The following is a 20,301-nucleotide window of genomic DNA, read 5'->3' on the forward strand; positions in this document are numbered from 1 at the left end:
GCATCATGATCTCCATTTGTCAGCTTCTTCTTTGCCCTTTAACTTTACACTGGTTTTCCAATGGCTTCTTTCACAGAACAAAAATCAGGATCTTCCTCCTGAGGAACAGGGTCCCAGTATCAGAAACTTGGATTTTTGGCCCAAACTCATCACTTTAATAGTTTCCATCATAGAAGAGGACAAGAATTCTTATTCCCCAGTACTGAATCAGTAAGAGTCTTCCATGTCCTTTGTGGCTAATGCTTGTCTCTCTGTGTGCTATGCTTTATTTGTTAAACTGCTTTCTATCTCTTCTGTCATTTGTGTATTTATAGAAGTACTTATCTTGTCTGTCTGTCTTTGTCTTATTTGTCTCTGTCTATATAAATAACTCTTTTTGATTGGGATGGAAGAGTTTCAAAAGGTTCAGTTACGATGGCGTTCGAGCACAAACACCCTGATTATTACAATCCTGAACTCAGGGAGGCACCTGAAAATGGGGTGAGAGTTCTTTTGTTATTTTTTTTTTGGATGCACAGTAATGCACACAATGGTGCCATGGTGACAGTACCTTACTTTGTTATTTAGGAACAGGTGTTCTGTGCTGCACTGGGAAATTGCGTTGGGTGGGGTTGGCTCAACACTGCAAAGAAAGCTGAAACTGGGCTGTTTAACTTCCAACACTCTTCCAACAATCCAACAGGGCAGGAGGGAGGGAGGTAGCTGTGAAGGTATTTATACCCAAAGGGTTAGATTATGCCCTAGAGATCATTGATCTAACATGACATTAACACCTGATTACTGTTCACCCAGCAGCCTAGTAATCATAGAGAAAAAAAAAAAGCTGAAATAGAACAACAAAGTGAAAAAGATACAAGGTGCATTGAGATCACATTCCTAAAACTACTGTATATGCCTGTACTATGGGAGATATCCAGGGCGGACTTGAGTTAAAATGAATCTCAACAGCAATGCTGTTTTCAGGCTGCTTAATCTTTGCCACACATTTGAGGCCATGATCTCCAAAATCTAGCTGGTCGTTTCTCTGTGTGAAGGAAGTATCTGTAATGTTGAGATTTTCAGCTTGTAGTTTAGCTGAGTACTGAGTATAGAGGGAACCTTTGCTTGGATACATGCCAAAGCCCCTCTCCCAAATGTCCCCTCAGGTTTCCTCAGGAGCTTGCTGTTGGTAAGATCAGCGCAGAGGTGATGTGGAGTCTTTTTGCCCAGGATATGAAATATGCCATGGAAGGTAAGAGAATTTCTCACTGCTGCCAGCTGACTTGCTGCTGACCTCTAGGTCTCGATCCATTTGGGGTAACTGAGGCTTAAGCACATTAGTAGAACCACTGTTTGGAGCAGGGATTTCTAATGTTTTGTTCGTGGACAGATGCTTTGTGGGTGAGAATTGAGACTGAAAACTGCATGACATGGTCTCTAGACCTTTTGTCAGGCTGCATTGCAAGCTATTTATTGTTGTCCCAGCTGCTTTGAAATCAGAATTTCACTTTGGACTGAGGCTATGATGGCTGAGATCAGCAGCATCTTCGTTCTGCAGTGTACAGTGGTGGAAAAGCCTAGAGAAGCAGGTGGACTCTCATGTCTCTGGATGATACAGTGTAAACTGTTTATGCTGTTGGTGGAAATGTGGTGCTAGAACAAATCCTGCTGCAGACATCTTCATTTTAAGTGAGTCCTGGCGTAATTCCACCAGACTCACAGTAAAAGAGGAATTTTACTGTTTCTGAACACGGGTTAGGCATGTGTAGAGCCCAACAAACTCCCAGAAGGAAATTCTGCCACTCTTCTAATAGTTTATTACAACTTCTGAATTTGTTTTTTGACCTATAAATTTATTTGCAGAGTGCAGACTGCTTCTTACAAGGTTCAGAAAGTATCCAGCTCCCACTCTCTCTGCAACTGTGGTAGCAGTTGTTTTCTCAATATTTTGCCCGAGTGTTTATAATCATCTGTAAGGTGACAGTCTAAGGAAGCAAAAGTGCTTGGTAATGCTTACAGCATGCCAGCTGTAGTTTGTATTCCAAAACCTGGTCAAGTTAGACTCTTATTTCAGACTGCTAAAAAAAACCCCACAAACAACAACAAAAAACCTCTGCCAGCTAAGAGATTTTCTTTAATTTTGTTCTTCAGGGACAGTCTGTGGAGTTTCTCTGTAGGTAAAGGAGATTGACTCCATCTATTTCTTAGTCTCTCTCAACACAGCAGGGTAGATGCTGTGCTGTGAGGACACCCTCTGCAAGCTCTAGGCTTGAATTTAGCAGGATGCAGATCTAGATGAGAATTACTCTTTTAGGTGTTAGGAACTTTTGATATATGCTTGTACCCCACAGTGTCTTCCTCTTGTGAGATCATGTTGACGTAAGAACAAGACATTAGAAAGAAAGGGGCCAAGACCTACTGCATTAAAGTGTCTCTTTGTAGTGTCTGGCACTGCTGGCTCGTGTTAGAGAGAAGGCAACTGTGCTTACTTCATGTTTACTTTCTCTAGAAACCGTTTGTTCCTGCAAACCCTTTGCGCTCCCCTTTCCATTTTGTTCTTATTTAGCCCTGTACACTCACCCGCAGGAATTCATTTTGCACTTCTATGTGTTGAAAGTGCCCTACTTAACTCCTTTCCTACCAGCCACGAGAACTCCAGTTCTCCAGATCTAGTTGCTGGCTTCTTTTCCTAAGACTCCCTTACTCCATTGCATCTAAAATGCATCTGCAAAAGAATACTGGTTGTGTGAACCTGACAGATTTTTTCCCCTTTTGAATGGCTTTATTTGATTACCAGTGCCAAGGTTAACTCTGCCTCCCAGGTTTTCTCTGCTCACATCTTGTACCTTATCCCCTTTTGACCTTCCCAGTGATTTGGTCCTCCCTTGTACATCTGGGCTTTTTTTTTTTTTTTTTTTTTTTATCTTTTTCTGATATCTTCTGGTCAGTTGTGAGCTTCTGAAGCCAAGGATTGATGTAATGTTTTCACCCGTGAGTTCATTGGTGCATAGCAAATAGTTGTTAAAAGAGTGTCCCTCTTCAGAGTATTTTTGGTGAAAAGGGTTGACACAAAGACATTTGATTGGATGGGAAAGGGTTTCCATTTTGAACAAAAGCTGAAAAACTGTGTGGGGTGCATGTGTATGTTTCTACTGTAGCTGTGCAAGTCCTGCAGGAGGATTGAACAATGATAGTCTGCTGAGGTGTGCGTCCCTTCCAGATATATATTCAAGAAAATCCTCAGGGTGCAGAATTCCGTTTGAGTTGAGCATATTTTCTCACTGCTTTGCTCTCCAGAAACTTATGAACATAACCTTTAGAACAAGCTCTACAATAATTCAGTTATGGACCTTACCACATGTATTTTAAATACATGATTGGATTAGCTCACTGCTTTTTTTTTTTAAAAAAAAAGGAGAAAAAGAGATTAAAGGAAACAGATTAAGTGATCTGAAGGATGATGATTAGATTTGCTGTCATCAACTCTTGTCTCTGTCATTTTTCAGTCTGAGTCACTAATTTCTCTACCAGTTTAACTGCATCAAGAGTTTTCAATTCCTGTCTTTGCCAGTTTGTGGAGTAGTCCCTGGGCACACTTCTGGTGTGTTCTGACATCTGCATGCATCAGGTGCTTTCTGCAACAAAAACTGATCTGTTTTGTGGAGATACATGCACATGAACCAAGAGTATAATACCTGCTCCTAACTTTATTCATGGTGTTTTCCCTTGTGTTCTAAGTTCTGGATAACATGAGCTCATTCACCTCACCAAGTGGTAAGTTTATGCTTTTTAGTAGAGTATATAGTTTTGAGTAGGCAAAGACTTTCAGCACCTGTAGTTTTAGTGTTTTGGATGTAGTTGCTAATGTTAGCATTAGTGTCCTGTAGTTTTATGCCAGTGATGAGCAGATCTGCAAAGAGGACTCAGAAGACCGTACTACTGCTGCAGAAATGGAGGGTATGTGCTGCTTAGGAGAATCCTGTTCTGACTAGTCAATCTAATTGTTTTTTGATGGTACCCAATATGCTGAGCAGCTCTGGGTGAGAGCCCCTTTGTTGGGTCCCAGGCATTAAGCTGCAGATAACATCCAAGAGACTAACTGCTAAGGTCAAAACTCCAGGTTCCTGTGTGGCGTCACTCTATCCCTCCTAGCTGACGCTGAGGATCTGTGGCCCTTTTATTCTGCAGTGTCAGTAAATTTGCTTCCACATTATTACACATTATATACATTCCATTTTTCCATTGATACGTTCCACATTTGCTACACATTACTAATGTGTAAAATGTCGTAAGTCACAACAACGAAATACCTATTTTCTATTTAAAATACATTCTGGAATCAGTAGCACTGGTCGTGATAGCAATGTGTTTGACTATTGGAAGGCAAGTGCACTGCAGACCTATCTTTTGCCTTCATCTCCCCTAAGGAGACTCACATGCTGAGACACAGCAGCTCTAGCATGTACCAGGTCTGTTTTGTTTTTCCTCCCCCAACAAGTAGTGATAGCTCAGGGCACTGTGAACAGCAGACCTGGCCCTTCCATCCTCACTGGTGAAGGCAGTACAGAGGTAGGCATTCATGAGTATCCCTTGTTCCCCATCAGCCCAAGGGTAAAACAGATCAGATAGAGATGTTGCGTGGCCCAGATTTGGCTGTAGTAGGGTAGAGTATGTTTTTTCCAAGCCTTGCAGTTAGCTCCACATCTGGGATGCTGACTCGTGCTCAACAGCTGGATAGCCTCCATGTGAACCCACTTTGGGCTGGCAGATGAAACTAAACTGGAGTTAACTAGTTTTCTCACCATCCTTTGTGAAGCCTCTGTGACCCAGAAAGCACTGATTTCCCAAGCAAAGGATTCTGCTCTTCCTCTATGAGGAAGCCATTAAATGACAGTAATAGAAAATTGATATCATCCTTACCAACACCATTTCATCTTATTTTGGACACATTGGTGTTAATAAGGTTGTAAATTGAAAGCATCTCTGATAGGAAGAGAGACTGAGTAGCCTTGGCAGGCAGGATTGAAATAAATCATACTGCCACAATCTCACTTATAATGAGGGGAGGGGGATTAAATGCACACACAGATGCCAGCTGTCTAAAAGTATTAACACTTCAACAGACTCAGTACCTATTAGAGTTTCTTTGCAGGAATTCATCATTATTTGCTAGAAATTAACACAGGGAAAGTAGGTTGATGATCAGAAAAAAAAATCCACAGAGGGCAGTCTGCTGGCCTGTGGATTAAGGATGTGGTGGAAGTCCTGTTCTCTGATTCAAAAATAGAACTGGCCATGACACTGAAAAGCATGCTGCTAGGAAGCAGTTCCCTATTAATACCTTAATAATATGGCCTCAGTGACCCTAAAAGCTCTTCTCCGGAGAGGACTGTTTGGAGATTAAATCTGCTGAGGAAATGTGAGAGAATTACAGAACTCTGTGCTCTTTAGAGGGTAAAACACCAGCAGGTCCTGCAAAATATCTGTGCACTCTTTCACTGTTGCTGCCACTTAGCTCTTTAAAAGTCAGCAGAAAAGAAATGTGTTAAGAGTGATGGCTCCTATGCTCCTCACTTTTTTTTCTAAAATGTGTTTCAATCTGAGGGTCTGAAACACAGGTTGCATTGGGTGAAAGGTGTAAGTGTAATTTTACGAAGTATATCTCTGGCTGACATGTTTCCATGTTGTCTTCAAGTGCTCTTAAACTTTCCCTTAACAAAGAGAGAGGTGATCAAAACCATACAGAGTCCATAGAAGAGGGGAAGACATATATTGTAAGCTGTTGCGGTTGAGCTGATTTTGAGATTTGTCAGCTTTCTTTGTGCTCCAGCATGTTTGAGATGTTATAGTTCACTTTTGTCTTTTCTGTCACAAGCCCCACCTTTCTTTCGCATACGTAAAGTTCTCTTTTATGGTGGTAAGAGCTCCCTTTTCTTTTACTTTTTTTTCTGCAGTTGTGGCCCCTTGGTGTCAAGCCTCTCCGTTACTGCATTGGTGGCTAGGTAGCAGCAGTCCATGGGCTTTTGCTTCTGTGGTTGCTTTGCATCTTCCTTCTTTGTAGCTTAGTAGTGTTTTGAATGTCCTACGTCAGAAAAAGGGTTGAATTGTTTCTAGTGCACTGCTTAATTTTGTTGAAATAAGTGTGAGTTTTAACTTCTTTTTAAATTCATTTTTACCTACAACCTTTATACTTTGCTGCTGTTACATCCCCCACTGTTACATACGCATGGTCATGTTTTGACAGCTAACATCATGGCTAGGAGAATTTCAGGAAAGAATTACTGATGGCCAACTTCACTTGTTGTGTGCATGATGTTAAAAAAAAACAGGGCTCAAAGACTCCCTACGAGATTCCGACCTAAGTGCACATCACAGTGAATCTATTATTTTGGCTTGAGTGGTTAAAGGTACGTATCCACCCTTTCACGCAGTGGTGATGTGATTTATACTTCAATCACAGGGGCTGCTGGCTTCAGTGTAAGTGGTACTTAGGAAGGTGGTAGTTCCCTTATTTTGGGGGGAGATTGACTTCTGGATGAAGCCATGCCTTTGTCATGGTGTGCAGCCAGCCTTTGAGTCAGACCTTCCCTCTGCAGGAGCAGTTCTTCCCCCATGCAGGAACAGACCTTGCACATATCAAAGTTAATGAAGTTTTAATTGTCCATTGATTTCCTCACCCTTGCAGAGGGAGTTAAGCGTGGGTATGGTTATTGCTTTGCTTGTTTCCAGTTTTACAACTGCAGAGAGGACTTAGCATTTTCTATTGCAGTTGCTCTACAGGGAGATCAGCAGTTCAGACACCAAATTAGGGGCATACTTCCTTAGTGCTCAAAAAGAATGTTAGATTTTTTGAGGAAAAACATGAATGTACTTTCCTCAGCTTCCAATAAAAGCAAATTCACTGTGGAGAGTAATAGATCACAGTATGTGTGAAGTAGTAGCACATGTCAATTGAATCATCTTCCCTGGGGTTTATGCATCTCAGATATTGCATGTTTTAATTTCTTTTGAACAAAGGTTAGATTTCTTTTTTCCCTTTTTCTTGGAGATTGTATCTGTATGGATCTGCTAAAAGTGAATCAGAAGAATTAGAAAGAAATCTGTGTTATGCTTTTAAGGGGTTCGCAGTCGACTCACTGGAGCGTTCCATTGCTTTGGGAGTTGACAAGGCTTGTAGAGTAATTATGCATGAGAAATTCATTTTTTTTTTGTATTTTCTGTTGGATAATTCATAATTTATTTGGTCTTTCTTCTTGTGCATATTACTGAAGCTTCAAAAGAAATGTGAAAGCTTTTTTTAATGTTTTGAAATAGCTGCAAGAATTCACATATACATGAAAATATTGTAAGATAAGTTTGTCTGTCAGGTAGCTGCTTAGGAAGCTGTGACCATGATATATCATTAAAGCATGTGTTCTGATGATAAATGTCTTTAGCATGTATTGTTCACATATTCTTACCCACTTACTGGATACTTGCACCAAGGTACTAGATTAAAGCCATTAGAAGTTGAGAGACTTACACTTTTTAACATAGTTAGATCCTGTTTGCACATATTAGCAGTGATGTCCTTAAAGACTTTTATTGGGTACCCACACAAAAAGCTGCCTGTAAGTACATGAGGGGTGACATGGAGGAAGCCTGGGGGTGCTTTTGGGAAACTTAACAAGTAGGTTAAAAATGGGAATTGTGGGCTGATCAGGGGTGGGAGTCAACAGCTGAAAGATGGTAGTGTGGATATACGCTGTGAAGGTCCTTGAGAGCAAAGATGCGGAGCATATGTTCCTTTCCTGTGAGAGAGAAAGGAGAGTGGTAGTCCAAGCAGATGATTTCTGCGAAATGTAGGTCTGAATATGGCAAGTGCTTTAGCAGTGAAGGTATGTGCAAAAAGGGTTGCTTTGTGGAGGTATGTGCATTACCCAGCGAAGAACTGTATTGTCCAGACGTAACCTGGGTACAAAGACAATGTGAACTGGCAAGAGGAAGAGGCTCAGCTCACCTAGGTATATATGGGTTGCTTCAGTGGACTGCACTCAGGAAGACAGTAAGTATTAGCAAGGCACTTCTCTTTCAGAAGGGAACTGATTTAATTTCTCCAAACTGGGGTCAGAGAAGGCTCCAGCTTGTGTAGTTTCTTGTGTGCTAAAGGCCTTAGCAGTTGACTTGCTAACCTGCCATACACATAGTGATGATGTTTTTCATGCACAGTAATGTGCAAGTGCAGGCAATCCATGTGCTGCTTAAGAGTAAATAAAGTCTTCTGGGTCATGTAGACAGGATTCAAATGCGTTTGTTGCAGGAAGGTAACCTGTATGTGAAGTGCAAGGTAAAATTATGGTAACTACTTGAGACCAAGCTGGTGGTGAGAAGCTGTCTGTACAAGCTCTCAGCAGGATGCATGGAAATGAAATAACATGCTATGACCATCCTGGGAGCTTTTTATGATACCAGAGAACAATTTGCTGCCCTGTTTGGGATGTGAAATGGAATATTTCTGGCTACGTGTTTCCTTTTTTGTGGTACAGGAAAGGAAAAGGCTATTCCTACAACTCTACTTGCATCGTTGAGAATTTGGTTATAGGTAAAGCTGATATCGAAGTTGTTCCAGTGACCACTGACCTCATATCTACTGTTTCTCAGTCTTCACATTGCAAGTGAAAGTTGGGCAGGGTGGGTGTTTCAGTGCTTTAGTGAAAATACTTGGAGAGAGGACTTGTGTAAAACTTCACAACTGGTCTAAACTTGCTTGTGATTGATGTGTTCAAACTCTATAAAGAACTTGATTTTTTCTACTATTGTCTCTTAGGGAATGTGGTGTAATATATTTGTATTGCCTTTGTTTATATCCAAGAATGAACAGTTTCACTTTTCTGGATTTATTTACTGCAGTAGATGAAATCTGGACTGTCATATGCTAAATGGAAGGGCTGTGAAAGACTGCTCTCTTTTTATTTCCTTGACAACCAAAAAGTATTCAACAATTGGAAGTACGAATTGGAACCACAAAAATGGACTCCAGAGCCCCACCTGTCAACCACTGAGAACCTCTGCTTACTGCCAATATCCTGTGTTGTGAAGATTTTGTGGCTCTTTAGATGCTTCACCCTCAAAACCAATGAATGCTGTTGACGTGCTTTATAAGGCTTTCCTCTGCCTGATGCATTGGTGGTGGTAAATTCAGACCTAACTGATTTTTTCCTTCCTTGCAGAGCATGAGAAACACAGACTGTGTAAAAGTGCAGACTATATGAATTTACACTTCAAAGTGAAGTGGCTGTACAACGAATATGTTCGTGATCTGCCTGCCTTCAAGGGAAAAGTGCCTGAATATCCAGCGTGAGTGTATTGTGTCTCCTGTAGTAAATCCTCACTATCCCTCTCCTTTGGGTTATCTTGAGGGTATTCAGTTGGTTCTCCTGTGGCTGCCTTTATATAAATACAACATTTCTTTGCTGCTTATTTTCTATGTTTATGTGCATCTTTGTTCCCTCTGGTGTTCTGTGGCCCTGTACCTGACACAATTCAATCCCTTATTGTACAGTGTCATCCAAAGATCTCAAAGTTTAGCAGTGGCATAGGCAGTCTTTTAAACCATGTGTTTTTTGTGCTTGCAGTGTGGGCTTTGGTAGATTCTTGAACAGCAGAATTCTAGATGGGTGCTTATGTTCTTGTGTTAGTAAATATAACTGTATCTGTATGAATGTCTATGTATCTGTGTATGGACATGTCATGCGTTCACACACACACCAGAATTTGTAAGTAAAGATAATGTTTTTGGTTTCTGACAGGACCAGGTGAGTTAGTTAGAAATGTCAAATAAGCTCTTGCTCTTAAGCTCTAAGCAATTGTTTGCAAATTTGAAAAAAAAAAAAAAAAAAAAAAAAAGCAATAGGTTTCAGGCCTAAAGAAAATTTGAGCCTGAAAAGTTGTCTGATCAACCTGGTGAGAATACTGTAACCAAAGTCCTTCCCTGGCCTAAGGCAGAAGCAGATAGGTTGTTTCTGACCAGTGTTTGTCTAACTGGTTTTCAGAAGCTTGATAGCTCCACATCACTGTTATGCCTCCACTGGGATTTGGGGGTTTAACACACTTGACCTTCTTCCCCTCTATATCTTCCTTGCTTCAGTTGGAGCTTATTATATCCTGTCCTACTAGCCTGGGCATGGAGAAGAAATTGTTCCTGTTTTACAAGAGGCCTCTGTTCTTCTCATGTCCCTTCCCAGTCTGTTGCCTGTTCCCATTTGTTCCTACCTTTCCTTCTAAGTAAGGTTTACTCACATCTCTCCAGCTGGTCTGTCTGGACGTAAAACACCTAGACTTAGACATTGATGTTTCATCTAGGCCTTGCCTTGCAGACAGTGTTCTGCTCCAGCACACTGGGATGATAGCAGCCTCTTTCTTTCTTCAGTGATATTGTCAACCAGTGATGTTTCCAGTGGGTCACAAGCCAGCCCCCAGGCACCCTTGACAGTGTCCTACCTACCTGTCCTACCATCTAGCATATGTCTGTTTACTGCTGTCCAAATGCAGCACTTTGCATTTGCACCTCTTGGAAAAACATCTTGCTTGGACTGTGTTTCCAGTCTGGCATTTTGAATACTCTTCCCGTCCTCCACTGCGCACAAGCCTTGTGTTATCTGCATGCTAATAAGACTTGAGACAGTTGGTGTAATTGCTCAGCTTGGACCATGGGCCTTGCTTAACAAATCAGGTCAGTGAGAGGCATTCATTCAGTGAATAGGGTGCAGGAGCGACAATCTCAGAAGCCTGGTTCTCTTTGTGCCTCTGAATCAGTGCAGTGTTAGGCAAACCATTACATATTCTTAATCCCTTTTTGCTCGTGTGTAATCAGGATAATGATGTTCAGTTTCGTTTTGCTGTCTTTTGCAAACTGTTCTGCTCTGCTGGCTTTTGTGTGTATGAGCACTGGAGCTCATTTACAGCCACTGGCTTTCCTTGTTACTTCACGCTTACATCTTAGTACATCTCACTTAATCTTAGAAAAATAGACACGTTATCAGGCACAAATGATGTTTATTTCAACCATGGCCTTCACCTATTTCTACATACACCCTTCATATCAATTACAGCAACACTTTAATTTGCTTCATCCAAATATTTTTGGTCTTCACAGACTCACAGAATGGCTGAGGTTGGAAGGGACCTCTGGGTCCATCTGGTCCAACCCCTGCTCAAGCAGGGACACCCGGAGCAGGTTGCCCAGGACCAGTCCAGGTGGCTTTTGAAGATCACCAAGGAAGGAGACTCCACAGCCTCTCTGGGCAAAATGTGCCAGTGCTCCATTGCCTATATAACAAAAAAGGGCTTCCTTAAGCTTACTTAAACGGTCTTGAAACTTCCTTAAACAGAGGAGTCCATGCATCAAGTTTGCCCATCAGTAAACTCATATGAAAATAAATTGCCTCTGTCCAGAAAATAGCAGAGATGCTTATCTTATTAACAGGCAAGAGGCTATCCACAAACTTGCCTTTCTTGTTGGAACTACACAAAACCATATTTCTCGTAGCCTTGGGATACGATTGAATAAGGTGAAGGCTCCAAAGTATTGAAGTTTTTATGTTCCCTTTATTTTCTGAAATTCAGCAGCAGTTTCTGAAAATGAAGTAGCAACACAGCTGAGAGTGGATCTTCAAAACTTGCTCTGTTTTTAGCTGCCAGATAAAAGCTGTAAAGCGTCAGTTTCTGTAAAAATTAAAAATAAAATCACTAGCCTTTTAGGTATGTAAAGAAGTGGGGAAAGCATTCTTGCCTTTGAAATTCTGTTTTACTCTTCTGGCTCACTTTATTAAACAGTATTTTCTTCTCCAACTCTTTGCATGCCTGCCTACCTTCTTGCCTCTGTGCTTGTCAAAGCCCACTGAATATTCATTTGGTACCCACGTACATTAGCACAACACATGAACAAGATTAATTCACCTGTGAAGCCTAATACCACAGGAGCCAGGCTCAAGGCCAAGCTGAAATTGGAGCCTTTTGTATTATGTTTCTATTGTGCAACCAACAGGCAAACTTTCATTTAGTCGCAAAGCACCTCTGCCTTTCCCTGCAGGCAGGAGTGAGGGGTTTTCTGTTCTAACATCGTTCGGAGATGTTGGCTGTGCCAACGCAAGCCATGCTGTGCTGACCCCTGCAAGCACAGAATGTCTCTGAAACAGCACCACAAGCCTCTGCCTTGTGTGCTGGTGTGTGAGTCATTACAACGTTTGCTTCTAGATCAATAATTGAAGCAGACAAGAGGAAGATATATGCTGTGTAACAACATTTTGAAGCTATTTCTGCATGAAATCAAATTATTTTTATTAGTTTCTGTGGTAGATTATTTTGAATATCGTTTTGGATATGTTGCCCTTGTAGTCCCCAAAGTCCCACACTTGCTCAACAGCCTTAGAACAGTAAATAGTTTTTAATAGTAAAACACTGTAAGGGATGCTTGACCTAAGATAACTCCAAGTTTGTGTTACAGCTCAAAGGACATTTTGGTCCTGAATGTGCCCAGAGACTAAAAGTATTTATTAGATGATGTATATCTTTTTGTGCTTTACTGCTAGCCAACAAAGGACAAAGTTGAGGCTGGCTTTGCAAATGTAGTTACAGATTTCCTAACCTGAGCTGAGTGATTCACTTTGCACTTTAACATTCATATTAAACCTCTTCCTGGACTTAATGATTTTTTTTTAAGTGTAAAAAACCACCCCAATGAACAGGACCTTTTTCCTTACCATCTTTGTCTAGACATTTTGGTGAGACAGTAAAATACCTATGCAATTCATGCAATTATATATCAACATATGGTAGCCATAAAAATGTGCAATGACTGTTTTCAACACTGAATGGCCATTTCTTATAGATGTGGTGCAATAACCAAGGATGAATGATAGGAAGTAGTTCTACTTCTCAGAGCCAAAATTGTGGCTTCTGGCACAAACAAGTAATTTTCTGTACGTTGATCGATGATGTGTGAAGCAGCGACTTGCAGTCTTAGAGCTCTGAAAGAGGTGGAAGATGGGTAGTTGCTTCCTTGTAAACTGCCCTAGTTCTTTTTTAAGGATTAATCTGTAGTTTCAAAAATTTAAAATAATTAAAAGTGATTAAAGTAATTAAAAGTGAAATGTGGAAAGTGCAAGAAAATTGCAGCAAAATTCCAAATATGCTGATTTTTAGAAGCATGAACTTCCATTTAAAAGGAAGTTTTCAAGAACATGGGAAGTGCATATGTCTATGACAGTGTTCAACTTTCACTGTCTACAATAAATAAGGCTGCACAGACAGGTTGCTGTTGGCATTTAACACTGCCTGTTACAGTTTCCAATATTAGCATTGATGTGCTTTATATTTCAAAGTGTAGAGAGCATTTAAGGCTATCTAGTATGCTCTGTCTGTGAATTTGCTCTTGATCTCCCTCTCATGTCTGGCACATGCTTTCATGTTCTTTGAAAACTCAGCCCATAATTATCACCATGTGCATGAACACAGCTGCTTGTTAAGAGGAGGTTATTTTCTGTGAAGCTTATATAAAAATCATTTGTGTGGACTGAAATCACGCATGGGCATTTTTTCCCTTATTTGTGAATGCTGTTTAGTAATATTTGAAATTAAGATTTGCTTCAGCTGCAGTTGCACACATCGAATCCTAGACAGACATTTAAATAAAGTCATAGGTGTTATGTTGTCGCTTAAACACGGACAGGAAAATAACATCTCACTTGTGCTACGTGGTTATGTCCCACAGAACAGAGAACAGAGGCATGACCAGCTCTAAGATCCTATTGCTGAAGCTACTTCTCACCTTGCCTGTTTATTTTAGCCAAGGTGGGATTGCATAGAAGCCTTTTGTCCAGTGTACTTTGTACTTCCAGATGCCATTTCATTTAAGGCATCTCCCTAAGACACAGCAGTGGCTGTTTCAGTAGCTTCTTGAAATGTGGTCTACCATTTAGCTTATTCTCCCAAGTAAGGAGAGGGAGGAGAGACAAACTTTGCTGTCCTACTTCTAGAACTTGCATGCTTTGAGGACTCTACTTTGCTCCAAGGCTGTTGGTCTAGCACTTTTAGCATGAACTAAGTTTGTACTTCTTTAAAATAAAAACAGCAAAAAGCTGCTTTACAGGGCTGGCTGGCTTCCTGCAAGACCTGGAGGATGTGATGTGCTATCACCTGAAGATAATCTTAAACGTCCTCACAGTGCAGTCAGCAGGCCAAGGAAATGGGAGGATGCTCTAGAGAATGAGTGGGGAAGGGGGGAGCAGCACTAAGGTGGAGAAAACTTCTCCCTTGTGGCAGTCCAGAAGTATGTCTGTATCTAGGGATAAAATAGCTGAAGGGCCCTGGAAAACAGACTCTTTTCCTCTCTTTATACTCCTTCACATATCTCCTGTGAAAGATGGCAGACCTGAATGGGCAGCAGGACAGTGTGCTGTTTCTTTTGGCACATACAGACAGGGGACATAGACATCTCCCTTGTCCTGTCTGGCACCTGGGTGAAAGGGAAAAAATACAATAGAAGTACTATGAGGTGATGAAATGTTAATGGAGGTACTAAGGGGGAAAATGAAGGGAAGGTAGCAAGAAAGAAGAAAGGGGAGAAAGGCAAAAACAGCACAGGACAAGCAGTCTGCAGAGGCTGGGTTATCTTTGTGCTGGTCCAGCCCAAGTGATGGTACAGGCCCTGCTCATGGGTAGTTCGTGTGCAGATCTGTGGGGGAGCTTTGGCTGTACACATAGATAACAGTATTCAGACAACTAGCAGCAGCAAGCTTTCACAAGGGTTGCTGAAACAGCACTGCTGTGTGACAGTAATATTGGAGGATGAGGAAGGGCAAATGTTATTCTGAGGGCATTTAGTTTACCTAAACATCTACTGGGTAGTGCAGGGATGGGCCTGTCGCTGGGGTGAGGTCTGTTTGGAATGCTGTGTTTCTTGCTGTAACTTCCTGTCTTTCATGTTCCTCGTGCAGGTGGTTTGAGCAGTTTGTGATGCAGTGGCTGGATGAAAATGAAGATGTTTCCTTAGAATTCCTGCATGGTGCTCTGGAGAGAGATAAAAAAGATGGGGTATGTAGGTGTCTCTGAGTGGAGGACTTCGTGCTGCATGCTTCAGTGCCCAGAACCAAATAGCAACACAGTAAATTCAGCTGTCACACAAATGGATGACACAGCCCTTTTTGCATGCTGAACATTTGGGAGAACTTGTTTATTTTAGGACTTTCCTATATGGGTTAGAGCGTTGTTGTGTAAGGTGCATATCATTCATGTATGTCTGTTCTGTTCTGCTGCTGTTAATTTGTCAACCAGTGGCTTGGTGTTCTCTCTTCTCCATGTGTTTGTGAGTTATTCAATAGAAATGTAAGGCACTTTGCGTGTATTTAGCCATGCAGTGAGAATGTGACCTTAATCCTTAGATGGAGTAATCTTATTCTTAGTTTGCTGAGTGTTCCCAATGGAAAGTAAGAGCCTTTCAGTTTTAGTGATTGTTGGCACTGTAGACTGTGATGTTAATAATATAAGCATTCTCTTTAATGTCTCAATTTTAAGACAGTCTTAAAAAGTTCTTCACTCCCCTTTCCTTGTTAACTGACAGGCAAGCCACGTATCTCAATAATGTTTCCAGCATCATGCTACATTTCCTTAATGCTTGTCATGTTGTAGTTGGTGAAGGGTGGTGAACTGTAGCCGCAACAGAGTTGGCTATTTAGTTCCTTTGGAGAGCTTTTGCCTAATTCTGAGGAAGGAGTGGGTTTTGGTATAGTTGTCCCGTCTCCAGCTCTAAAGATGACTGAGACCTGCATGAAAGGTGTGCATTTCAGATCTTCCCATTTGAGAATGACTCTTTGTACTTCTGTTTTAGTTCCAGCAAACATCCGAGCATGCTCTGTTCTCTTGCTCAGTGGTGGATGTCTTCACCCAACTCAATCAGAGCTTTGAGATCATTAAGAAGCTGGAGTGCCCAGATCCTGTCATTGTTGCTCATTATAACAGGAGGTTTGCTAAGGTAATACCCTCATCATCCAGCTGTTTGTCTGCATGTAGTGGAATGCAAAACAGTATGATGTTTAGAAGAACTGTGGTCTTTGGCTTTGGTGTTATTTCCTGGAGATTTTCTGTTTTGCTAGAGGACAAGTAACAGTACTCACATATTGTCTTTGCAGACTATTGGGAAAGTGCTGATGCAGTATGCTGACATCCTGTCCAAGAGCTTTCAGTCCTACTGTTCCAAGGAGAAACTGGTGAGTCCAGCTGAATTTCACTTCCATTCTGGGGATTCACATAATTATCACAATTTAAAAAAAAAAAAAAAAAAAAAAAAAAAAGGTTACTTTTCTTGCATTGTGCCTGACTGTGTTTACAGTGTAAATATTTTCAGTATTGATTTTTATCATCATTTCTAGGCATTTGTGGATTGAGTTCTGGCTTGGCCATAAAATAAAACTAGGTTGAGAAGGTGATTTGCAGGGCTTGGAGGCTGTCAGGTCCAAATGAAATTAACTTCTAGTCTGTCTGTCTGGGTCATACATCACAGAGGTGATTTAGGAAGAAAAGGAGGGGGAGAAAAAGGCACAAGGACACGGGTTGCCCTCTAGGTCTGTTACACAGCAGCACTCTTGGTTTACTGATGTATCCATGAAATTATCTTACTGTTTAATCCTAAAATAAGTAAAATTCAGGATATTAAATTTAAAAATGGTCTGAATTTTTGGGCAGACCTGTGTGGTGCCAGGAGTTGGACTCAGTGATCCTTATGGGTCCCTTCCAACTTGGGATATTCTATGATTCTATGAAAAAAAAAAGCCAACAACAAACAAATGAAAAAAGCATCCATTTTTGAACCATGGGTCTGTCCCATACTTTTTTTCCTATCTCACCCATCTGTCTTGGGAAATGAAACTGCAGAGGGAAGAGAGTTGCTCAAGCTGCCCTTGACTGTTGCTCTTAGTCTTGTCCTTGCAGAACTCACATGTGTCTCTGAATGCAGCTCTGGCTGGCAGTTCCCCCTTCTGATCTGGGATTTACACCACTCAGGATAGTGCAGTACAGCATTAAGAGGCCAAAGGCAACAAAGCTGGGACTCTTGTAGAACACGGCAGGAGCTGCAGAGAGAGTTGGACTTTGTCCTGGCACTGATTCTTTTTGTGGTAAAACTGTGGAGAAGGGTACAATGGTGAAGAGCTCCCTGATCTGTTTTGTTTTTTTTTTTTTTCCTGTTTGACTGTGAGAATCTGTGAGATCTGGTGGTACTTGAGGGAGAGTGTTGAGACACAGACTGTACCACCCATGAAAATGTGTTGCCATCCTGAGCAGTAACAGGCACCTGCTTTTGTCCCGTCAGCCCTGCATCCTGATGAATAACATCCAGCAACTGAGAGTGCAGCTAGAGAAGATGTTTGAAGCTATGGGTGGTAAAGAGGTAAGAGCGCTAAGAGACCGAGCATTACTCATTCCTACTGCACTGTTAGTAGCTAATTTGCGTCATACCAGTACTTGCAGGCTGTAGTCACAGGGAGAGCCCTGTGACACCTGGCACTTCCACAAGCGTGAGGGGGCAGCCATGTCTGAAGACTTTTCAACTAAATTTATCACAAGATGCAGGAGCATGTGTTTCGAAGTATGGAATAGTATAGAGGAGGGAAAAAAAAGGATATGTACTGTGCTCATGTGGGCTGGATGTAGGCATGGCTGGTGGTTTCTCAATTCTGAAGGAAGACGCACAGGTCTGAGAACTGTTGACATTAAGACCTTTTACATGGCATATAAAAGTGGGACAGTGTCTTTTGCATTAAATGTCCAATATCTAATATATTGCAGACATGCAAATATATGAGCTCTACTCACGCTTTGCTGGATACTTGGATGTGTTCATGAATACAGATACAGTTCTTAGTTTTTGTTCTTTGTTCTGAGATAGCCATTTTTACAGAAATAAGGATTTTCTCCCCCAAGTCACTGTTTCTGTTTTGATATAATCTGTGTATTTTTTTTCTTTTTCATTGCTTTTCAAGACTCAGGAAGATGGAGAAAAGGCTGCTGATACTGATGTTAGGAAAAATTAGTTTTCTAAGACTAAGTGCATTTTCTTTTGTTGTGTTGTGGTAGAACCTGTGCTATGATCTGTATGCCAAGAGAAAAATCCACTTTGATGGGCAGTTTAGTTTTTGTTTGTACTGCTGTTACAAATCTTTCTTGTGCTTAGTGGCAGAATTCTATGAAGTGGCAAAAATCTCTATAAAAAGATCTACCCCATGATGCAAAGGAAACTGCAAGGTTCTCAACAATCCTAATTTCTTAGCATTACATCAAGAAATAAAATGATATGCTCCCAACTGTAATAGATAAAGGCTTTTTTTTTGTCCCAGGAAAAAATAAATTTGTGATTTCATGTTTATGAAGTGGTTTATAAAGTGCACTTAATTTCCCTTAAGAAATCAATTTGCTACTTTTTTCTATAGTGCTGGCTATTAAGTAGGGTTTCCTTATAATTCAGATTGAAAATACCACGCAATACTCTGTCAAATAGTATCTGTGTGGGGGAGAGGGAAGTATTTAGTGAGACTGTTGGCTTCTTTTCCTAGCCTAAACCTCTTCTTTGCATTCTGCCCTTTAAAAACTTCCTCATGAGGTAGGTAAGGTGAAACAGAGGTAATCAATCCACTATTTCCTCTGCTGTGTGGAATCAGAGAGGAAAAAAAAAGAGGTGTGTAGGGGGGAGAGGAACACAGACTGTGAGCAGTAAAACACGTAGGAAGAAACCTGGCAAATGTGCTTGGAAGCTGTTTTTTGGAAAGAATTTTTCTTTTCAAATGCTGCTTGTCCACTTCATTAGGCTGCCACTGATCACCAGAAATAAATTGTGTTGTGTTAGATGCCTGAATTGTTTGCTCTTCCCAGGGGTTTTACTCTTGGAGACTAAGTAGTACTTTGCTTCATGACTTGAAATCTGCCAGATCCTTTGTTTGGCTAGAGTAAACAAGGTCTCCCTAGTTTGAGTAGTCCTTTTTCTGATGCAGATTAAGCCTGTCCTAGTGAGTGTCAACTGGTGAGACAACTGCTTCGAAAATGGAATGCTTTAAAAACGCGCTGCTGGAAATGCATCTGAGTTATATCTTCTCCTTCAAGAGGGGCAGTTTACTTTCTGTGACAGATTTGATATTTATCTATACATCACACAGCTTGTGCAAATATAAACATTGTCCTCTTGACTGCTTGAACCAAAAAGGAACTGCTTCCTTGGGGGATTAAGAAAATAGCGTAATGTTATGCCCTGGTTGTCTTGAATTGTTCACCTTTTTGTGTTCTCAGAGGTGTTGTTGAGAAGTAGGTACCAAATATTCTGTTGTTCCTACAACGGGTATGTTAGATGTAGTGTGGGAAGCCAAAACTTGGGGATTGCTGTCAGTTATTGCTGCTTGTGACTTCATCTGCTTGTGATTCACAGACACATCTTCTTCTACAGGATACTAGCACTGCACACCTTTGGAAAGCTTTTAAATACCTCTGCTATCTAGGGGCTTTTGGCCAGTGAATCCAAAAAACTGTCATTTTCTTGCTTCTACAGCGAGGGCTCACCCACAGTCACCCTGCAGTGTAATGTTGTAACACGAAACAGAAGTGCTTGCCCAGTACTATTTCAGGTAGTTTGGCTCCTAGATATAGTGATATAGTGCCTTCCTTCTGCACCCCAAATGAGGAGCGTTACTTCTGCCCCACTTCTCTCATTCTTTTTTAAGCTGTAGTATGCACAAGGTAAAAAAAAAAAAAAAAAAAAAAAAAAAAAAAAAGGCAAAAATTATACAGTATATCTGGGTTTAATGTGTGACATCTTGTGGTCCATGAACATTACTAGTCAGAAAGGTCAGGACATCAGGGCCTTACCGCTCTGCAGAGTGATTCTCTTGGCTCTGTACTTGAGATCCCAAGGAGTATATACCTTTATTTTGAGTTCATAGGAAGAAACAGATGACTTTTAGGATTTATAATTAATACTTTCATTTCCTATCTGACATATGTTGATCTCACAGGATCAAAACAGCTTCAGCATGGCTCAGAAGCATTCTCATACGTTCCTGAAGCTGGTTTTGGAAAGGCAGAATCTATGGAGCGATAATTGGCTTTAAAAGCATAATGGGCAGCGGAGTCGGGGATGAGTGCTGGACAGAATCTGGGTTGGTTTTTGCTAAAATGGGCTATATAGATTAATTGCTATTATTTGCTTGACTGTGGTCCCATTTATTTATTCATATATTACTTACTGAAATCTAATGTCGCCTGCATTTTCTACCCACCTTTACAGTTTTCCTGCAGACTTGTATG

The 20,301-nt window shown here is 41.0% G+C and overlaps 1 protein-coding gene across 2 annotated transcripts in view; it reads left to right on the top strand.

Moving 5' to 3' along the window:
• UNC13B (unc-13 homolog B) overlaps positions 1-20,301 on the top strand; it is a 212,336-nt gene that overhangs the window by 160,178 nt on the left and 31,857 nt on the right. For both annotated transcript variants that reach the window (XM_050716466.1, XM_035563881.2), the window contains exons 24-30: positions 77-210; positions 1,146-1,231; positions 9,189-9,315; positions 14,955-15,051; positions 15,845-15,988; positions 16,146-16,223; positions 17,324-17,401. In XM_050716466.1, the coding sequence (XP_050572423.1) occupies positions 77-210; positions 1,146-1,231; positions 9,189-9,315; positions 14,955-15,051; positions 15,845-15,988; positions 16,146-16,223; positions 17,324-17,401 (744 nt within the window). The remainder of the gene's footprint in view (positions 1-76; positions 211-1,145; positions 1,232-9,188; positions 9,316-14,954; positions 15,052-15,844; positions 15,989-16,145; positions 16,224-17,323; positions 17,402-20,301) is intronic.

Source organism: Cygnus atratus, chromosome Z (genome assembly GCF_013377495.2).
Source record: "Cygnus atratus isolate AKBS03 ecotype Queensland, Australia chromosome Z, CAtr_DNAZoo_HiC_assembly, whole genome shotgun sequence".
In the NCBI taxonomy this organism is placed as follows: Eukaryota; Metazoa; Chordata; class Aves; order Anseriformes; family Anatidae; genus Cygnus; species Cygnus atratus.